Here is a 15,863-nt window from a genome sequence, read left to right as displayed (position 1 = left end):
GATTTTTCCTCGACTGTGTCTAGTCTCTTAGTGAGCTCATTAAAGGCATTCTTCATTTCTGTTACAGTGTTTTTGATTTCTAGCATTTTCTTTTGATTCCTTATTAGCGTTTCCATCTCTCTACTTACATTACTCATGTTTTTGTATGTTGTCTGCTTTTTCCATAAGCATTTTAATCATAGTTGTTTTAAATTCTTGATCTGATCATTCCAATACCTCTGCTGTGTCTCAGTCTGGATCTGATGCTTGCTCTGTCTCTTCAAACTACATATTTTGTCTGTTAGTGTGCCTCATGTTTTTCTTGTTGAAAGCTAACAAGATATACTAGGTAAAAGGAACTGAGAAAAATAGCCCTTTAGTGTGAGGTTTTATGTTTTTCTGGCTAGGGGTTAGGCTGTGCTTACTGTGTGCTATAGTTATAAGTTTCATAGGCTACAGCTTCCTCTGGTGTCTTTATTTTTGTCTTTCCTTGTCTTTGAGTTTCTCTAGAGACTTCTTAAATAAGGTTTGTGATGTGCAGTTCTTCTAGGTGGATTCCCAGTAACATGCAGGACACTTTTGATGTGGTGGTAAGGTGTGTACGTGGGGAGACAGTGTTCTATAGTCCTGTGATTAGGTGTCAGTATTTTAGTGAGCCTCTGCCCCGAACTTGACCTTCACAAGTCCTTCTCAGTTTTTTTTTCCCCTCCTTAAGTGAGACAGGAAGAAGGGGCTGGAATTGGATATTTCCCTTCCCTTAAGTTGGTTAGGCTCTGGTAAAACAGTTTCCCTTTGAGCAGTTTTTGTTAAGAACAGAATGCTCTAGACATAATTCAGAATAGCTACTTTTCCCTTCCTCTCCTGGAAGGATGGAGGGATTTTTCTCTTATATTCACTGTGAGAACCTGGTAGGTGTTCTTGAGATAAAACTCACAAAAGTGTGAGGGGTGTTCTTAAGACTGGGCCCCCTATCCCCAGACTTTTCATCTCTCAAACTTGTCTACACTGAACCTAAAGCAAGCCATCAATTGCTAGGTTTTTCTACCCTAGAACTGACTGGTTCCAATGGAGTTTTCTGTTTCTGGGCTTCTGTTCTGGGAAGTTGTAATTCTCTGTATCTGCCTGTTTGTCTCTCTAGAAACAGGAGGGCAGTGGTTTGCCCTGTGACCTCAATTCTCCGATGGATCAAAGAAGAGTTAGTGATTTTTAGTTTGTTCAACATTTTCCTTGTTGTAAGGATGGGAGTGATAACTTCTAAACTCCTTATATGCCTCCCAAATGCTGGCCAAGCTCCATGCCCATAAATCAAGTGGAAGTTTTTCAGTCCACATTTGACCTGAACTCTCAATCATATTCAACAATACCTTTCTTTCCCTTGTGCCTTTGCCTCTGACTCCATGCACTGAACCTCAGTGATTGGACATTTCCTTCTCATCTCAGTCTCTCTGACCCTGTTCTTCCTGCGGTGGACTTTATCCTTCTGGCCATTCCCTCTCAGTCTCCTTTGCAGACTTCTCCTCTTCTACTTGCCATTAACTCTTGTCTTTCTTCAAAGCTTTTCTCCAGCCTCCTCCTCTAGGGCTATTTTCCCTCCCTAGACAATATAATCCATGCTTAAGTGTCAGTTACCACTTACTAATCATGTGTCCCTGGGTAAGCAAGCAGATCTTTCCGAGCATCAGTTTTCTTATTTTGAAAAAGAGCTAATAGTATCAAATGTATTTTCTGAGGGTTGAGTACAATAATATAGAGAAATATATGTATTGCATGTGTATTTATTAGGTGCTCACTTTTCTTCATTTACATTTTGCCTTGGGTTTGGGCTCTCAGGTCACAGAATGAGGTGGAAATGGTATATTGTCAAAGTATTCTTTTAATGTTGTCTTAAAGTGTGTTGTAAACATCTGAGATCTTACAGTGGCTCCAGGTTTCCACATGGTCTGATCTCATTACCTCTCATCCTCATCCATTTCCACCCTCACCTTGCTCCCTGCCCAGTGACACTGGCCTCATAACTCTGGGCTTTGGTACTTATTTCTCCCTCTGCCTGGAGTGTCTGTGCCCCAACCACGTCCTAGCCTTCCCTGAACATGGTACTCCTTCCTTCCTCTCCCCATAACTCTCCTCCATAGCTCTTTTCACTGACATTTACTACCTTTTATTTAATTACTTTTCATTATCTTTGTCTCATCCATTAGAAACTAAAGTCTGTGAAGGCAGGGCTTTGTCTGTTTTATTCACTGTTGTATTCCCAGGACCTAGAATGGTTCATGGTACATAATGGACATTTAACCAATATTTGTCTAATGAATGAATGCAATTCTGGAAGCCTGACTACTGAGTACTACATACTCCCTGTCCTAACAGAGGATTCCTTATGATCAGATCATTAGTATAAAAAACTGAAAAACAACAAATAATTTGGCAAACTCTTATGGGACTTGGGCAATCCCTAAGGCCTGGACTGCATCTTAGGAGCATAGCTAAGGCCTAGCTCTCAAAACTGGGTGATTGTCAAGCCCTGTGTGGGCTCAGCTATGCCATACTCTCACAGTAGAACACATTAGGAATCTGTAGAGATGATGGCCTAAGAGCAGGGAGGCCCAGCTGTCCTGCGTGGAGAAAAATAGAGGTTAGGAGATCAGGAGAGGCCAGAGGGTTTACTACCATTTCTGTAAAATTCATTCTATTAAGAGACGCAGCTATGGATACAGAGAAAACTATCAAAATGTGAGCTTTGTTGCAAAGTTCCAAAAAAGAAAAGAGGAGGTCTAGGTTCTCAGACCAATAATGAAAAATGCCAGTTTGGAAAAGAAACTCACTATAGACAGAAGCAATTCCAATTCTAACTTGTCCTGTTCCAATAGGTGCTTGTGGTTGTGCCTTAAGTCTTCTCTGGTTCGTTCTGTTTTATGAGGACCCAAAGGACCACCCGTGTATAAGCAAAAGTGAGAAGGAATACATCACGTCCGCCCTCACCCAGCAGGTAGAACACGCATGCTCCACTTTGGTATCTCCCAGATTCTGTGCCAAATAAAATGTGTTCCATCTTGTCCTAATGTGCTAATGATTAATGGGTTCCTTTCCAGGTCAGTTCAAGTGCACCATCTCTGCCCATCAAGGCTATGCTTAAGTCTCCTCCACTATGGGTCATTTCCCTCTGTAATTTTGCTTTTTTCTGGGCAAATAGCTTCCTGAGTCTGTATACACCAATGTTTATCAACTCCAAGTTTCATATTAATGTAAAAGAGGTAAGTACACCTTCTGTTCTTCACTTTATGAAGGAATTTGCACCCATTTCCTTTTCTCCCATGACTCTAGTCCTAGCTCTTGCCCACCCCTATACTACTTAGCTGATGTTCTTTACCTGGAGACGTCACTATTTCCAATTATTAGGTCAACATTGCCCAAAACAAAAGGTGTAGACATGGTGTCTAGCACTCCCACAACAATACCACACTCACCCACATTCCCACAGATTCCCTATCTCCCATTCCCTGTATAATCACCCTTATGTATTCCTTAAGGCTCAACACCATTGTTCCCTGCAGGGTCGGATCCTTTCCTGAAAGTCAGTTGGCCAGGCTCTACCACCCTTTCCAGCTCATACCAATCCTCTCCCCTGGGGAAAGGCAGAGTCCTGGGTTCTGAACTCATGACTCACAGCTTGCTCTGAAAGGACTGGCACTTTCATTGGTTGTCTGACTTGGAGAATTACTGATGCCTGGAACCTTCTGTTGTTTGATGCCATAATAACCAGAAAAGACTCCTTTAGAAATGGAGTCTGGGCTTGCCATTTTGAGACATTCTATAATGAACTTCCAGTAACGCAGCCTAGGGACCAGTGTAACAGTGAGGTCACTTAAGCTCTCTAAGATTCAATTTTATCTTCCACGAGATCATGGACTTGCTGCAAGAACTAACAGCAGCTGGTCCACAATAAGCACCATATACATGTTTTCAATTGTTAGCATTATCATCTCTATCATTTTCCCCACAGACAGCATTTCCCATTCCCAACATAGTTTTCCTCTCTACCATCTAGGACTTTCAGGTCCCAGCAGAAAACTAGGCAGATTGTGATGACTGTTTCTGACGTCAAAACTATTTTTCTCTTTCTCTTGGGTAGTGTGTCCCCAGAAGTAACTCTGGGATTGTACGCTGATGGTTTCCTATATGACAGTACAAATTTTAGATACAGAATTTCAGTGTAGGGATTATCCTGTTTCTTATACTCACTCACAATAACATTCCCTCCTCAGAATGGGCTGCTGTCTTCCCTCCCCCATTTGTTTGCCTGGATTTTTGCTATCCTAGCAGGTCATATGTCAGACGTCTTCCTGTCCAGGAATATTCTCAGCCTACTCACCATCCGGAAACTCTTCACCTTGCTAGGTAAGAAACAGCCAGGACATTCAAGCACTTTGGGGTATTTCACCTCCATCTTTGGGATGCACCTGACTGTGTTGTCTGAATCACTCCCCAGGACTTCTCCTGCCTGCCCTCTTCAGCCTGTGCTTGCTTTACCTGAGTTCCAGCTTCCATGGCACTATGATTTTCCTGATACTTGCTAATGCAACAGGAAGCTTTTGTATGGGTGGAATATTAATAAATGTCTTGGATATTGCTCCCAGGTAGGGTTTTAAAAATCTCTTTCTTTCTTGTATCCAAGTTCTCAAAGTTTTAAGATTTCAAGTATTTTGGAATTGATGGTCAGCAGGCCAAAAGTTCTGAAGAAGCATCTATATAGGTCAGACATATAACTTAAATAATATTTATATACCAAATGATATATGCAAATGTATGCAACTCTCACATGTGTATGAAGAAGTATAGTCCAGTGATCAGGAGAACAGATTCTAGAGTCAGACTATTGGGTTTCATGACCATTTTCCTCAAGCAAATTACTTACTTTCTCAACACATGTTTCTCACCTATAAAATGGGAGTAATAAGAAAATGCTTACCTCATAAAGTTATCCTCACAAGAGGATTAAACAAGTTAATATAGTCAAGTACATAGAAAGTGCCTGGAACATAGCAAACATGTATAACGGTTAGCTGATCCATTAAAATTGTTATTATACCATGTTTATATATTATTACTCATGAAGAAAAGCCATCAGTTAGTAATATTTATTTTGTAACTAAGGAAACTGAGTTTCAGATACTTAATTGTCAGCCTAAGATCTCACCACTGGCTTGGATATTAGCTAGGATTTTAATCCAGATCTCTGTGACAAAGAACTTTTCCTCTTTTTACTATGTTATGCCTTTTTTTAGATATAATAAGTGTGACTAATGGAAGCAGTTCTGTCATTTGCACAACTCTAGGGGACACTCTTCACATTGTACTTTATGGGGCTAGCACGCTCTGGAGAACATAGATCCAATATGAACACAATTCTTTGAAGGTTTGTAAAGCAGTGACCTGGGGTAGAGAGGCAAAAATAAACCAAGAATAATCTACTTTGTCACAATTCTGTAAAGAATCTTGCCCATCAGATCTACACTAGGTGAAGGCCAGAGTAATGAAGACATGTATCCATTTGATTTATTGAGTTCTGAGACCCTCCTTAAAAATGCCTGCAGGTATTCTGATTACTTGGAATTATATAAAGACATAAAAGGATTATTTGATATAGAATACACAATTCCACCTGAGCCATATGCACTCTGAAAAACAGGTAAATTAAGAATGTATATACAAATAGATAAAGGAAATTATAAATAGCTACCATTTATTGAGTATTTTTTATGTGCCTGTTATGCCCCAATGTGAGATAATATTGTCCACATAGTGTGGGTAAGGAAACAAAAGACCAGGGAAATGAATGTATGTAAAGTCACATGATTAGTAATAAGTAGAGGGAAGGTTCATACTTAGATATGTCTGCCTCCAGAGCCGTCTAGATGTAGTAAATGCCTCACTAGTGTTATTTACCAGTACCTGGTCACTAAGATGGGAAATATCTCAGCCAGCAATGGCTTGGATAACATAGAACTTGACTTGAGTTGCATCATTCTAATGGGCGCAAATACCATGTTAGCCAGGTAATTTTGTAGCATCAGAGAAGATATACTAATAGACAATTTGGAAATATTCTTAGTCTCCTAAGCTAATTCATCCTCAATATTTAGGGCATATGTGCATTATGTCACAAACATATTAATTTATAATGCTTAAACTTTTTAATGGTTGGGGATGAAACTTATTCCTAATATTCCTAACCATATACTTCCCTTGCCTATTAAAAAGAGTCCCCTTAGAGGATAAATTACTCAACTGTCCTTTTAGGAGAATTTGGTCTTTGCTAGAACTGAGGAATAGGGCAAGTGATTATATTTTTTGAGCATAATGAAGGCATCAAGGAAGAAGAGGAGACACAGATGTGGTTCTGTGAGAATATTGTTTGGGAAATGAAATTGAGTGAGACAGAGAAGACCTGGGAATGTAGTGACCATCTCTTTGGTGGGTAGCATGAGTAGAAAAGCACAGAGGATTCTAAAGATGCTGTGTGAGGCATTAAGCAGGCACTGTCATCCCCTCGACATTCTTAAAGGGAGGCTCCAAAACTTTTTTTAATTGCTTTTAATTATTTTTGACTGACGGATGGGTCATCCACCCTTGAATTTCCCCCCATGTGGGACTGAAGTATAGTTCAGGTATCTGAATCTTATTTAGGTTCTACTAAATCATTATTACACCAAAATATAAAATCAACTAAATTGAAAGTCGACTTCAGCAGCTATTTACCCTTCCAAAATGCTTTTACCATGGGTTATTGCAGCTGAAGAATAAGCAATTTTAGAGCTAATAGCTGTCCAGGAAACTGTCCTGCATTAAAACAATCTCAAGGTTGTTTTCATTCCCCATATCAAATACCTACTGTTTGGGATTTGGGTGGCATGAGGTATGGAGCATATAACGCTCTCACCTTGCTACTCTCAGATTAGTGAACTGCTCCATACTGTGGATGTGTAATGATTTTCAGAGTAATTGTCGTGGCACTCAGGACTCTTGACACTGGGGATTTTGGTTATATCTCTAATAATGGAATGAAAGCACCTCTTTAAGTAAAAATAGGTTAAATCCTTTCCAACCACCACAGCATGCCAAAGACTTCTGAATCTGAAAAGAGAGCATAGTCTTTAAAGGTGCTATAGTTACTGAATAAGTAATAGGATAAATACAAACAAATCCACACCTAGACTTGTTATTGCAAAACTGTGAAAAAAGAGAGAGCTCTTTTAAAAACAGCTGTATACAAAAGACACATTACTTTCAAAGGAGCAATAGTAATACTGACAACTGCCTTCTCAACAGAAACTATGAACGCTAGAAGCCAATTCCTAACATGTTAAAAAAAAAAAACATTGTTAACCTAGAAGTCTTTGTCCAACAAACATTTCCTTCAAGAATTAAGGTAATAGAAAAACATTTTTCAGACAAACTGGGAATTCATCAGCAACAGACCTCCAGTGAAAGAATTATTAAATGGGAATTCTTCAGGCAGAAGTAGAATAATCACAGATGAAACATAGAGGTATAGAAACAAATGAAGAGAGAAGGAGAGGAAAAATATTAGAGTAAATCCAGTAATTACTGAATTCACAAGACAAAAACAATAATACCCTATAGGGTATAAAATATATAAATTAAAATGCATAACAATAAATAGCCCATAAGATGAGAAGGTATAAGTGAATTCAAGTGTCCCAAGGTGCTTTCATTAATGGGAATTTTTTAAATATTAATTTATATTAGAGCATAATAAGTCGAGGATACATGTTTTAACCTCTAAGGTAACTACTGAGGGATAATAAAAGTGTAAAGGGAATGATATTTTTTTAAACATTAATGAAAAAGAAATCGAGTGAAATTATAAAGGAAGATAGGATAGAAGGGAAAAAAATAGAATGATGATCATTTTAAGTCAAATGTGTCAGAAAAACATGAAATATAAAAGAACTAATTCTTCCAAATTTTAAGTTAATCTGGATTGAAATAAAAGCAAAATCAAAATGTAGTAGATTAAAAGTAAAATAAAGGAAACTAGATCAGACAATGTAGACTTTAAGACAAGATACATTACTAGAGATAAAGAAGGATATTTTATAATTATTTTAATCCACTAGAAGATATTTCTATGCATCTAACATTTTACAACCATAAAGCAAAATTTGAGAAAACTGGTAAACCTTCTCATGGGATTGAGCAGCTTGTGTATGACTGACATTCTGGCTGGGAAAAACTGGAAAAGTCCAGATAAAATACCATGAGTATTCACTAAAAGGTATCAGACAGCAGCAGAAGCCAGTAGGACCAAAGACATCAGAGGCTAGCACCTCTGAGAGGTGAGCTGACACTCCCCACCATTTTTTCCTTGGGGCTATTTGTCAATTCTGGAAATTGGCAAAAGGCTGATAATCCAGCTTTGGCCCTGGTAGAAACCTGCAGCTCTGGACATAGAAATTAGCCAAGCATTTGTCAGTTGCACAGGGCTAGAGTGGCAAAATTGGAAATTAAGGGAACTTAAACACAAAGTCAGTTTCTCTCCTTGAGATGTTTTTTGAATTCTGAAGTTTAATAGGGTAAGGGGCAAAAAAAATCTAAGCTAAAATTCAATAAGAAACATGGCAGAATTTCCCATACCATCTGTGCTAAGGAGACAAGATCTACCAGGGCCTGGAGGGACCCAGCTGAGTATACCAAGCTCTCTATTTAACACCATGGAGGGCTATATTCAAGGAATGGGGGTACCAGAGGTAAACTGAGTCTTATCAAAATTGAAGCCTAGCCTCATCTCATTTCATTCCCTATTTATGTTAGAGTGTTCAATTTCCTCCCCTCCAAATCTATCTATTAGAAAAAAGAGTAAATCTTTTCTGGCAAAATACAATATATTCTAAAGACTATAGCTTCTTTATTTAATGTCCATCATTAAATAAAAATTACTAGGCATGCCAAGGGACAGGGCCATTTGATTAATAACCATAAAATGCCATTAGATATAGTCATACAAATGATACAGATATTAAAGTTATCAGGTAAGAGCTTCCCTGGTGGTGCAGTGGTTAAGAATCTGCCTTCCAATGCAGGGGACACAGGTTCGATCCCTGGTCCAGGGAGATCCCACACACTGCGGAGCAACTAAGCCTGTGTGCCACAACTACTGAGTCCGCATGCCACAACTACTGAAGCCCGTGAGCCTAGAACCCATGATCTGCAACAAGAGAAGCCACCACATTGAGAAGCCCCTTGCTCACTGCAAATAGGAAAGCCCACACGCAGCAATGAAGACCCAATGCAGCCAAAAATAAATAAATAATAAATAAAGCCAAAAATAAATAAATAATAAAGATCTCTCAGATCTTTATTAAAAATAAATAAATAAATAAAAAATAAATAAATAAAGTTATCAGGCAAAATGAACTTCAAAATATCTATGATAATATACCCAAGAAGCCAGGGAGAAAGCTGAAGAAAATAGACAAAAAGATAAACAATTGACCAGCACTGGAATCTATAAAAACAATCGAATGGAAATTCTAGAACTGAAAATAAAATGTCTGAAATTAAGATCTTCATAGATAGGTTTAATAACAAATAGCCACAAGAGAAGATAGATTGGTAAACTGGAAAACATCATTAACAAAATCCAAATTGAAACATACAGAGAAAAAAATAGAAAATAAAGAAATTAGCAGAAATGCGGAATTAAGTGAAAAGGCTAACAAATCTGTACTTAAGTCTCAAAAGGAAAAAACAGATAAAATGTGACATAAGCAGTATTTTAACAGAAAACAGCCCCAAATAGCTCAAAAGTAGTAAAAGACCATAAGCCACACATGCACAAAGCTCTGCAAATTTAAATCATGATACAATGTAAATTTATATATATATATATATTATATATATAGTAAGAATGCTGAAAGTCAAAGATAAAGAGAAAAATCTTAAAAGGAACTAGAGAGAAAAGACATGCTACTTTCAAGTAGCAAGAATAAGCCTGACATCTGACTTTTCAACAGAAACTATGAAAGCCAGAAGATAATGAAATGAGTTCTATAAAATGCTGAAAAATAAATGCCAACCTAGAATTTTATGCCTAGTGAAAATATTCTTCAAAAATCAAAGCAAAATAAAAATGTTTTCAGACAGGCAAACAGAAATTTTCATCAGCAGATTTTCACTAAAAGAAATATTAAAAGGAATTTTTCAGTCAGAAAGAAATTATGCCTGATGAAACCTGAAAATGCAAGATGCACTGAGGAGCAATAGGGGGGTGAATATGTGTGTAATTAGGAGACCATTGATCTTTAAAACAACAGAGAGTATCTTATGAGTTGAAATGTATATAGAAATAAAATACACTAAAGAATGAAAATACAGGATGAACTAAAGCAAAGAACTAAAAATGTTCTCATATTCTGGCATTATAATGAAAATAGTAAAAGTATAATTCATAATAAACTTAAGTAAAGTGCAGGTTATATCTTCAGTGCTGAAAAGAATAGTGAAATAATGTCATAGAAGGAAAAATGAAATGAAAATGGATTAATCTGAAAGAAAAAAAGTGCAATGAGAAAGGGTAGGTCAAATAGAAAATAAATAGTGAGCAGATAATCACAAATATATCAGTAATTATATTAAATTAATATGGATGAAATACTCCAAGTAAGTATCAAGATTGTCAAGCTCAATAAAAAAGGAAATGCAGCTCTATGCTGCAAATAAAAGACAAATTAAACATGAGGATACAGAAAGGATGAAATAAAAGGATGGGTAAAGATATGCCAAACAAATATTAACCCCAAGAAACCTGGAATAACTATGTTAATATCAAATAAAATAGACTTTAATTCATGAAACATTACTAGAAATAGTGATATTTCATAATGGTAAAGAGAAAAATATCAGAATTCTACTTCTTTTGGAACCCAATCATACAGCTTTAATTTATACTCATCATGAATTGAGCAAACTCAAAGAACTAGACAAATTTACAATGAAAGAAGAGACTTTCACACACTTCTTTCAATAGCTTATACCAAAAAAGAGGTAGACAAAAAGTAAGGATATGGATAATTAAACAACAACATCAACAATGAACAGAGTTGACCTAATTGACATATGTAGAACACTGCACTCAATAAGGAGAGAATTCACATTCAGTTGCCCATGGGACATTTTTTCTGAAATTAACAATATGCTGGATCATAAAGCAAGCTGCAATTCATTTAAATGACTAAAACCATTCAGAATACATTCTTTAATCACTGTGAAATTAAGGTTGCTATCAAAAGCAAAAGATAGGTAACTCCCATTGCTTTGAAACTAATGTTTAGGTCAAAGAAGAAATCGCATTTGAAATTAGAAAATATTTTAAATTACAATGAAATATGACATATCAAAGCATGTGGGATGCATTTAAAATCATGCCCAGAGAAATGTACAGCTTTAAACATATATACTGAAAGACAATTAAGTCTTAATATCAATAATCATGTTTGTATCTCAGGTATTATAGGTAGGGAAAAAAAGCAGCAAATTAAACCCAAAGAAAGTAGAAGGAAAGAAATTATGAAGAGTAGGACAAAAAAATGATATGTAAAGCCAACAATATCAAAAGTTGCTTCTTTGTAAATTAATAAAATTAGTGAAATAAAGAAGATTGATCAAGAAAAAGGGAAAAATTATCAACATAAGAGATGGAAAAGGGTGTATTGTAATAACTCTTAGCACAAAATAAAATAACAGAATATTATAAACAAGTTCATACCAATAAATCTGACAATTTAGATGAAATTGAAAAATTCTGCAACACATAGACAGAGTCATAAAATAAAATTGTAAGTATCTTTTATGGTGGAAGGTGATTATGAAGGCAAAAGTAACAAGGGCTCCCAAAGGCATAAGGGGCCCTATTATCACTGAAAACCCAGGGGTTCTATTGCTAAAATGAAAAAGGAAACAATGAATACTGGAGACAAGTGATAGTTTCTGCCCCAATCTGCACCTGTGGCTGCTCGTAACCATAAATGTTCTTCTTCACACATTAAAAGACACTTTCCAGCTCCCCCCAAAAAGAGACAACTCAAATTTCCACCATGTGACTGCATACAGTTCCACAATCCAGGGACTCTAGGTCCAGATGTGATGCTTCTCTGACCCAGGACCCATAAACTAATAAACTATACACTCGCTCCCATATTCAACAGGTAAAGGCAGAGTAAGAATGGAATAAACCCAAGGAAATAAAATAAGAGACAGAACAAAACAAACAAAAAGCCCCCACTCTCATAAAAGGAAAGAATTGAAAACAGAGAACATTTAATGGTGAAATCTGTTGGGCGGGAAAGGAACAGACTCCCTGTCCTGGAGTGAACTAATTTCTTGATTAGACACGGATTCTGTTCTGCAAGAGGCACTTCCTTGTTCTTTATGGCTGATGGATTTGATCCCTACTTTACCTATTATTCTCTGTGGCTTCCCTGCTTTTGTAGCTCACTCTCTGCTGAAGTTGGTTTTGGCGCTCAGGAATGGCCAATCGCAGTTGCTTGTAAACAAGTTTCTGGTTTCCTTGCCTGAACAATGGGAGCAATCATTGGGGTCAGTAGTTCTGGTACTGTGAGAATAGGTTAGGTGAACAGAACCCTTCAGTTTTGTATTAATCCCAAACCTGTTTCTATTACCAACACACATCACCTTTGGAATTTCTCAACTGTATTTATAGATTTCCTAACTCTGCTGGCTTTCACTCTAACATGGCCTCATTTTCTCAGTATATTAATATTCTTTACTGCTAAAGCCAACCTTTCTGGCTCTGCAGTGCAACCAGAAAGTTGCTTATATCCATATACTTTTTCAGACACTGTAATGGAATTTGAATAGTGGAAATGGGAAATTTAGGAAGTCAACAGTTATCTCTCTTAAATCTCATTTCATTAGGTTTTTCCTGCAGCACTTGTATTACTTTACATCTGTGTATTGTCATTCATTTTTGTATAGATATTATGGATTTCTTAAAGGATTTACAAATGTAATTGGACTAACAGGAGGACTGGTTGCTTCCACTGTGACTGGAGTGATCCTTAGTCAGGTAAGGAACACCCAGACATGGGTAGTTATTTTTCTCATACTAACTGTACAGAAAAAGAAAGTGTAATGCAAAAAGAAAGTTGCAGAGGAGACATCAGCAAGAGGTGAGTTATGAGTTTTTGTGGCATATTAAACTTGGCATTCCCTCCAAACTTACAGATGATACAAGTTCTTTCTTGCTATATGTCAATTAGTTGTGCTGGTAACTCTTTAGTCATTGGTTATTGAAACAGAAGTGGACCTCTGTGATTTTTAACAATTAATGTGTGCCTTTATCAAAACAGGTAGTTGACTGGGTGAATGGTAATATAAGTAAGAAGATATAGTTTTGTTAGGAAAGGAATGAAAAATCAGGAACAAATACAATTTTAAAATGACCAAAAGAAACAATTCTATGAAGGCTGGTTTCTGTTTCTATGGATGAGGTTACCTGAAATTCTCCTCTTAAAAATACTTAAAATGCCTTATCTTGTGCTGAAGGAAAATAACTGCTAGTCTAGAATTCTACAATCCATCAAAAAAAATCCATCATAAAAAATGAAGTTTAAATTCATCCATTTTCAAACAGAAACAGATAATTCATCAAAAGTAGGCTAGCACTGAGGAAAAAAGCTAAAGTTAGTTTTTTAGGGAGAAATAAAATTATCCCAGATGGTAGATTGGAGATACAAAAAGGAAAAGAGGCAACAGAAATGATCAATACGTGGATGATTCTAAAGGAATATTGTATAAATTGATAGTATTATGTAAAGAAACCCCAGTTCTCAAAGCTGGTTACCTAGTGGAGGCAAAACCACTATCGTCACCCAGTTGATAACTGGAAACACGTGCACATTCCTCAACCATCACATTTACTCTGACTTTTCTTCTTAAGCCACAGATAATTTACCCGCTAACCATTAATACTAAGTTTCTTTATTATTTGTTACATTAGTTCATCTTTGACCAGGATTTATTGATCTGTTATGATGACTCTGTTCTGATACACCTGAACATGCCTTCTCCAACACACTATATGCAAATGGCTATACAATCTTTGCCAACACATTCTGATGAATTCTGTGGTCCCAGAATCTAATAATATATATTCAAAAAATTTTTAAATGCCTTATCAAATTTTAACAATCATGTTAAATGCATGCCTGATCTTGAGAAAAAAAAAAAAGTAAGGGAAAATTTCAGAGATTGAACATGAAGGAAGAGCTTGATTCCAGAGAGGTAAATGACCATCAAAGCCACTGGCTGCCTTGGAGAAATTGCCCATCCTGGGTGTTATAATGGACACCCAGTTATAATGGACAAACAGAGCATAAGAGATAATATCCCGAAACCACTCATAAAAGAAGAGTCAGAATGAAAATGCTGATATATACCTGTAACCACTAAGGACTACAACCTCACATCACTACTACCATGTAGCTCATATATAAACTTGAAGGAAAGTTTTGGAGGAAAATCTCCAAGCTGAGAGGTAGCAGTGTTCAGGCAAATACTCCAATTGCTCCTTGTCCCACAACTTTGGCCAAGGAGAGACAATTTGTACTCACCATGGCCAAATTTCCCATAGAGAGGAGCCCCCCCACCATCATGTGCTAGGACTTATGGTATCAGAAAGGCTAGGAACATCACTATAACCATGGAAGCTCCCTGATCAGAGAGGTAGCCTTACTAGAAAAGAACTCCAGGAGACCAGGGTGTGTTTTCTCCCCCTGAGCATGGAGCCCACTCAGCCTGTTCTTCCAATGAACTCATTCAGACCTGCTGAGCTGACTTCCCCCAAAGGTGGCAGGAAACATGGCTCCAGAACTGTCCAAAGTTGTCTCTGCCCAGTGAGGAAACTTATGTCTCAGCCTCAGCTACAAAGGGAGAGGAAAAACTGAATAAAGACTCTTCTGAACATTTGAAAAAATAAACCAATCTTCACAGTGGTTTGAGGCCCTAATTCAAATTCTATTGTGTCCAAATGCCATAAGCCAAGAATTGAATTTCTAGTAGTCCACAGATGCCTAGTAAAAGTAAATAAATTTTTTTTCTGGAGAGACTCTAAATTCATACTCCAGAATTTCATTATGCATAAAGTTTTGGTGAATATGATTTTACAATCAATCAAAAATTATAAAATGCTTGAGGAAATAATGTGTTATGTGAGAGATGAATAAAAACCACCGAATCAAATCCTCAGAGATATTGGACATATATGTATATATTTAAAGAAGTAAAAGAGAGGATTGAAAATATAAATAAAATATAAATAAGAAAAAATATAAATATAAACTTAAGAAACATAAGTTTAGACAAAGAACTAAATCTAACCTCTTGCAATTAAAAATATAAAAATTAAAAATTCAGATTAAGTACAGCTAATAAGAGAATTAGTGAGGTTTCTGCCTCGATTAATGGGAGAGTAAGTAATTCGGACCAATTCTCTTAAGAAAGACAATTTAAAAGCCTGAAAAAATGTATAAACCTACATACACAACAATTTTACTCCTTCCATAAGGGAGTCAACAGACATCCAAAGTCCCACCTAGTTATGGCATCAAGTTCAAAGTGCAGAATGTATCACCCTTTACTGGGAGATAATGCATAATGGCCCTCTATATCAGGAATTACGTGCTCCATCATTACGTACTGTATACAATGGTAGCATAGCAATCCAGTAGCTGCAATAAATACTTCCTTTCAGAAAAGGAGGATTGGAAAACAAACAGCAATCATTTGTCCTTAGTAATGCTGACACACTGCTAGGCAGACATTTTGAGAGTCACATCCTGATGAAT

The 15,863-nt window shown here is 36.7% G+C and overlaps 1 protein-coding gene across 2 annotated transcripts in view; it reads left to right on the top strand.

Annotated features, from left to right (window-relative positions):
- The window catches only part of SLC17A1 (solute carrier family 17 member 1), a 73,939-nt gene that overhangs the window by 34,274 nt on the left and 23,802 nt on the right, over positions 1-15,863 (top strand). Inside the window, exons 7-11 of one of the 2 annotated variants that reach the window (XM_059940706.1) lie at positions 2,847-2,965; positions 3,069-3,230; positions 4,242-4,374; positions 4,466-4,613; positions 12,994-13,084. In XM_059940706.1, coding sequence (XP_059796689.1) covers positions 2,847-2,965; positions 3,069-3,230; positions 4,242-4,374; positions 4,466-4,613; positions 12,994-13,084 — 653 coding nt within the window. The remainder of the gene's footprint in view (positions 1-2,846; positions 2,966-3,068; positions 3,231-4,241; positions 4,375-4,465; positions 4,614-12,993; positions 13,085-15,863) is intronic. The other variant, XM_059940707.1, reaches the window with a different exon arrangement.

This window comes from Balaenoptera ricei, chromosome 11 (genome assembly GCF_028023285.1).
Source record: "Balaenoptera ricei isolate mBalRic1 chromosome 11, mBalRic1.hap2, whole genome shotgun sequence".
In the NCBI taxonomy this organism is placed as follows: Eukaryota; Metazoa; Chordata; class Mammalia; order Artiodactyla; family Balaenopteridae; genus Balaenoptera; species Balaenoptera ricei.
The sequence above is the reverse complement of the archived record's forward strand: the minus strand, read 5'-3'. Positions and strand labels throughout refer to the sequence as shown.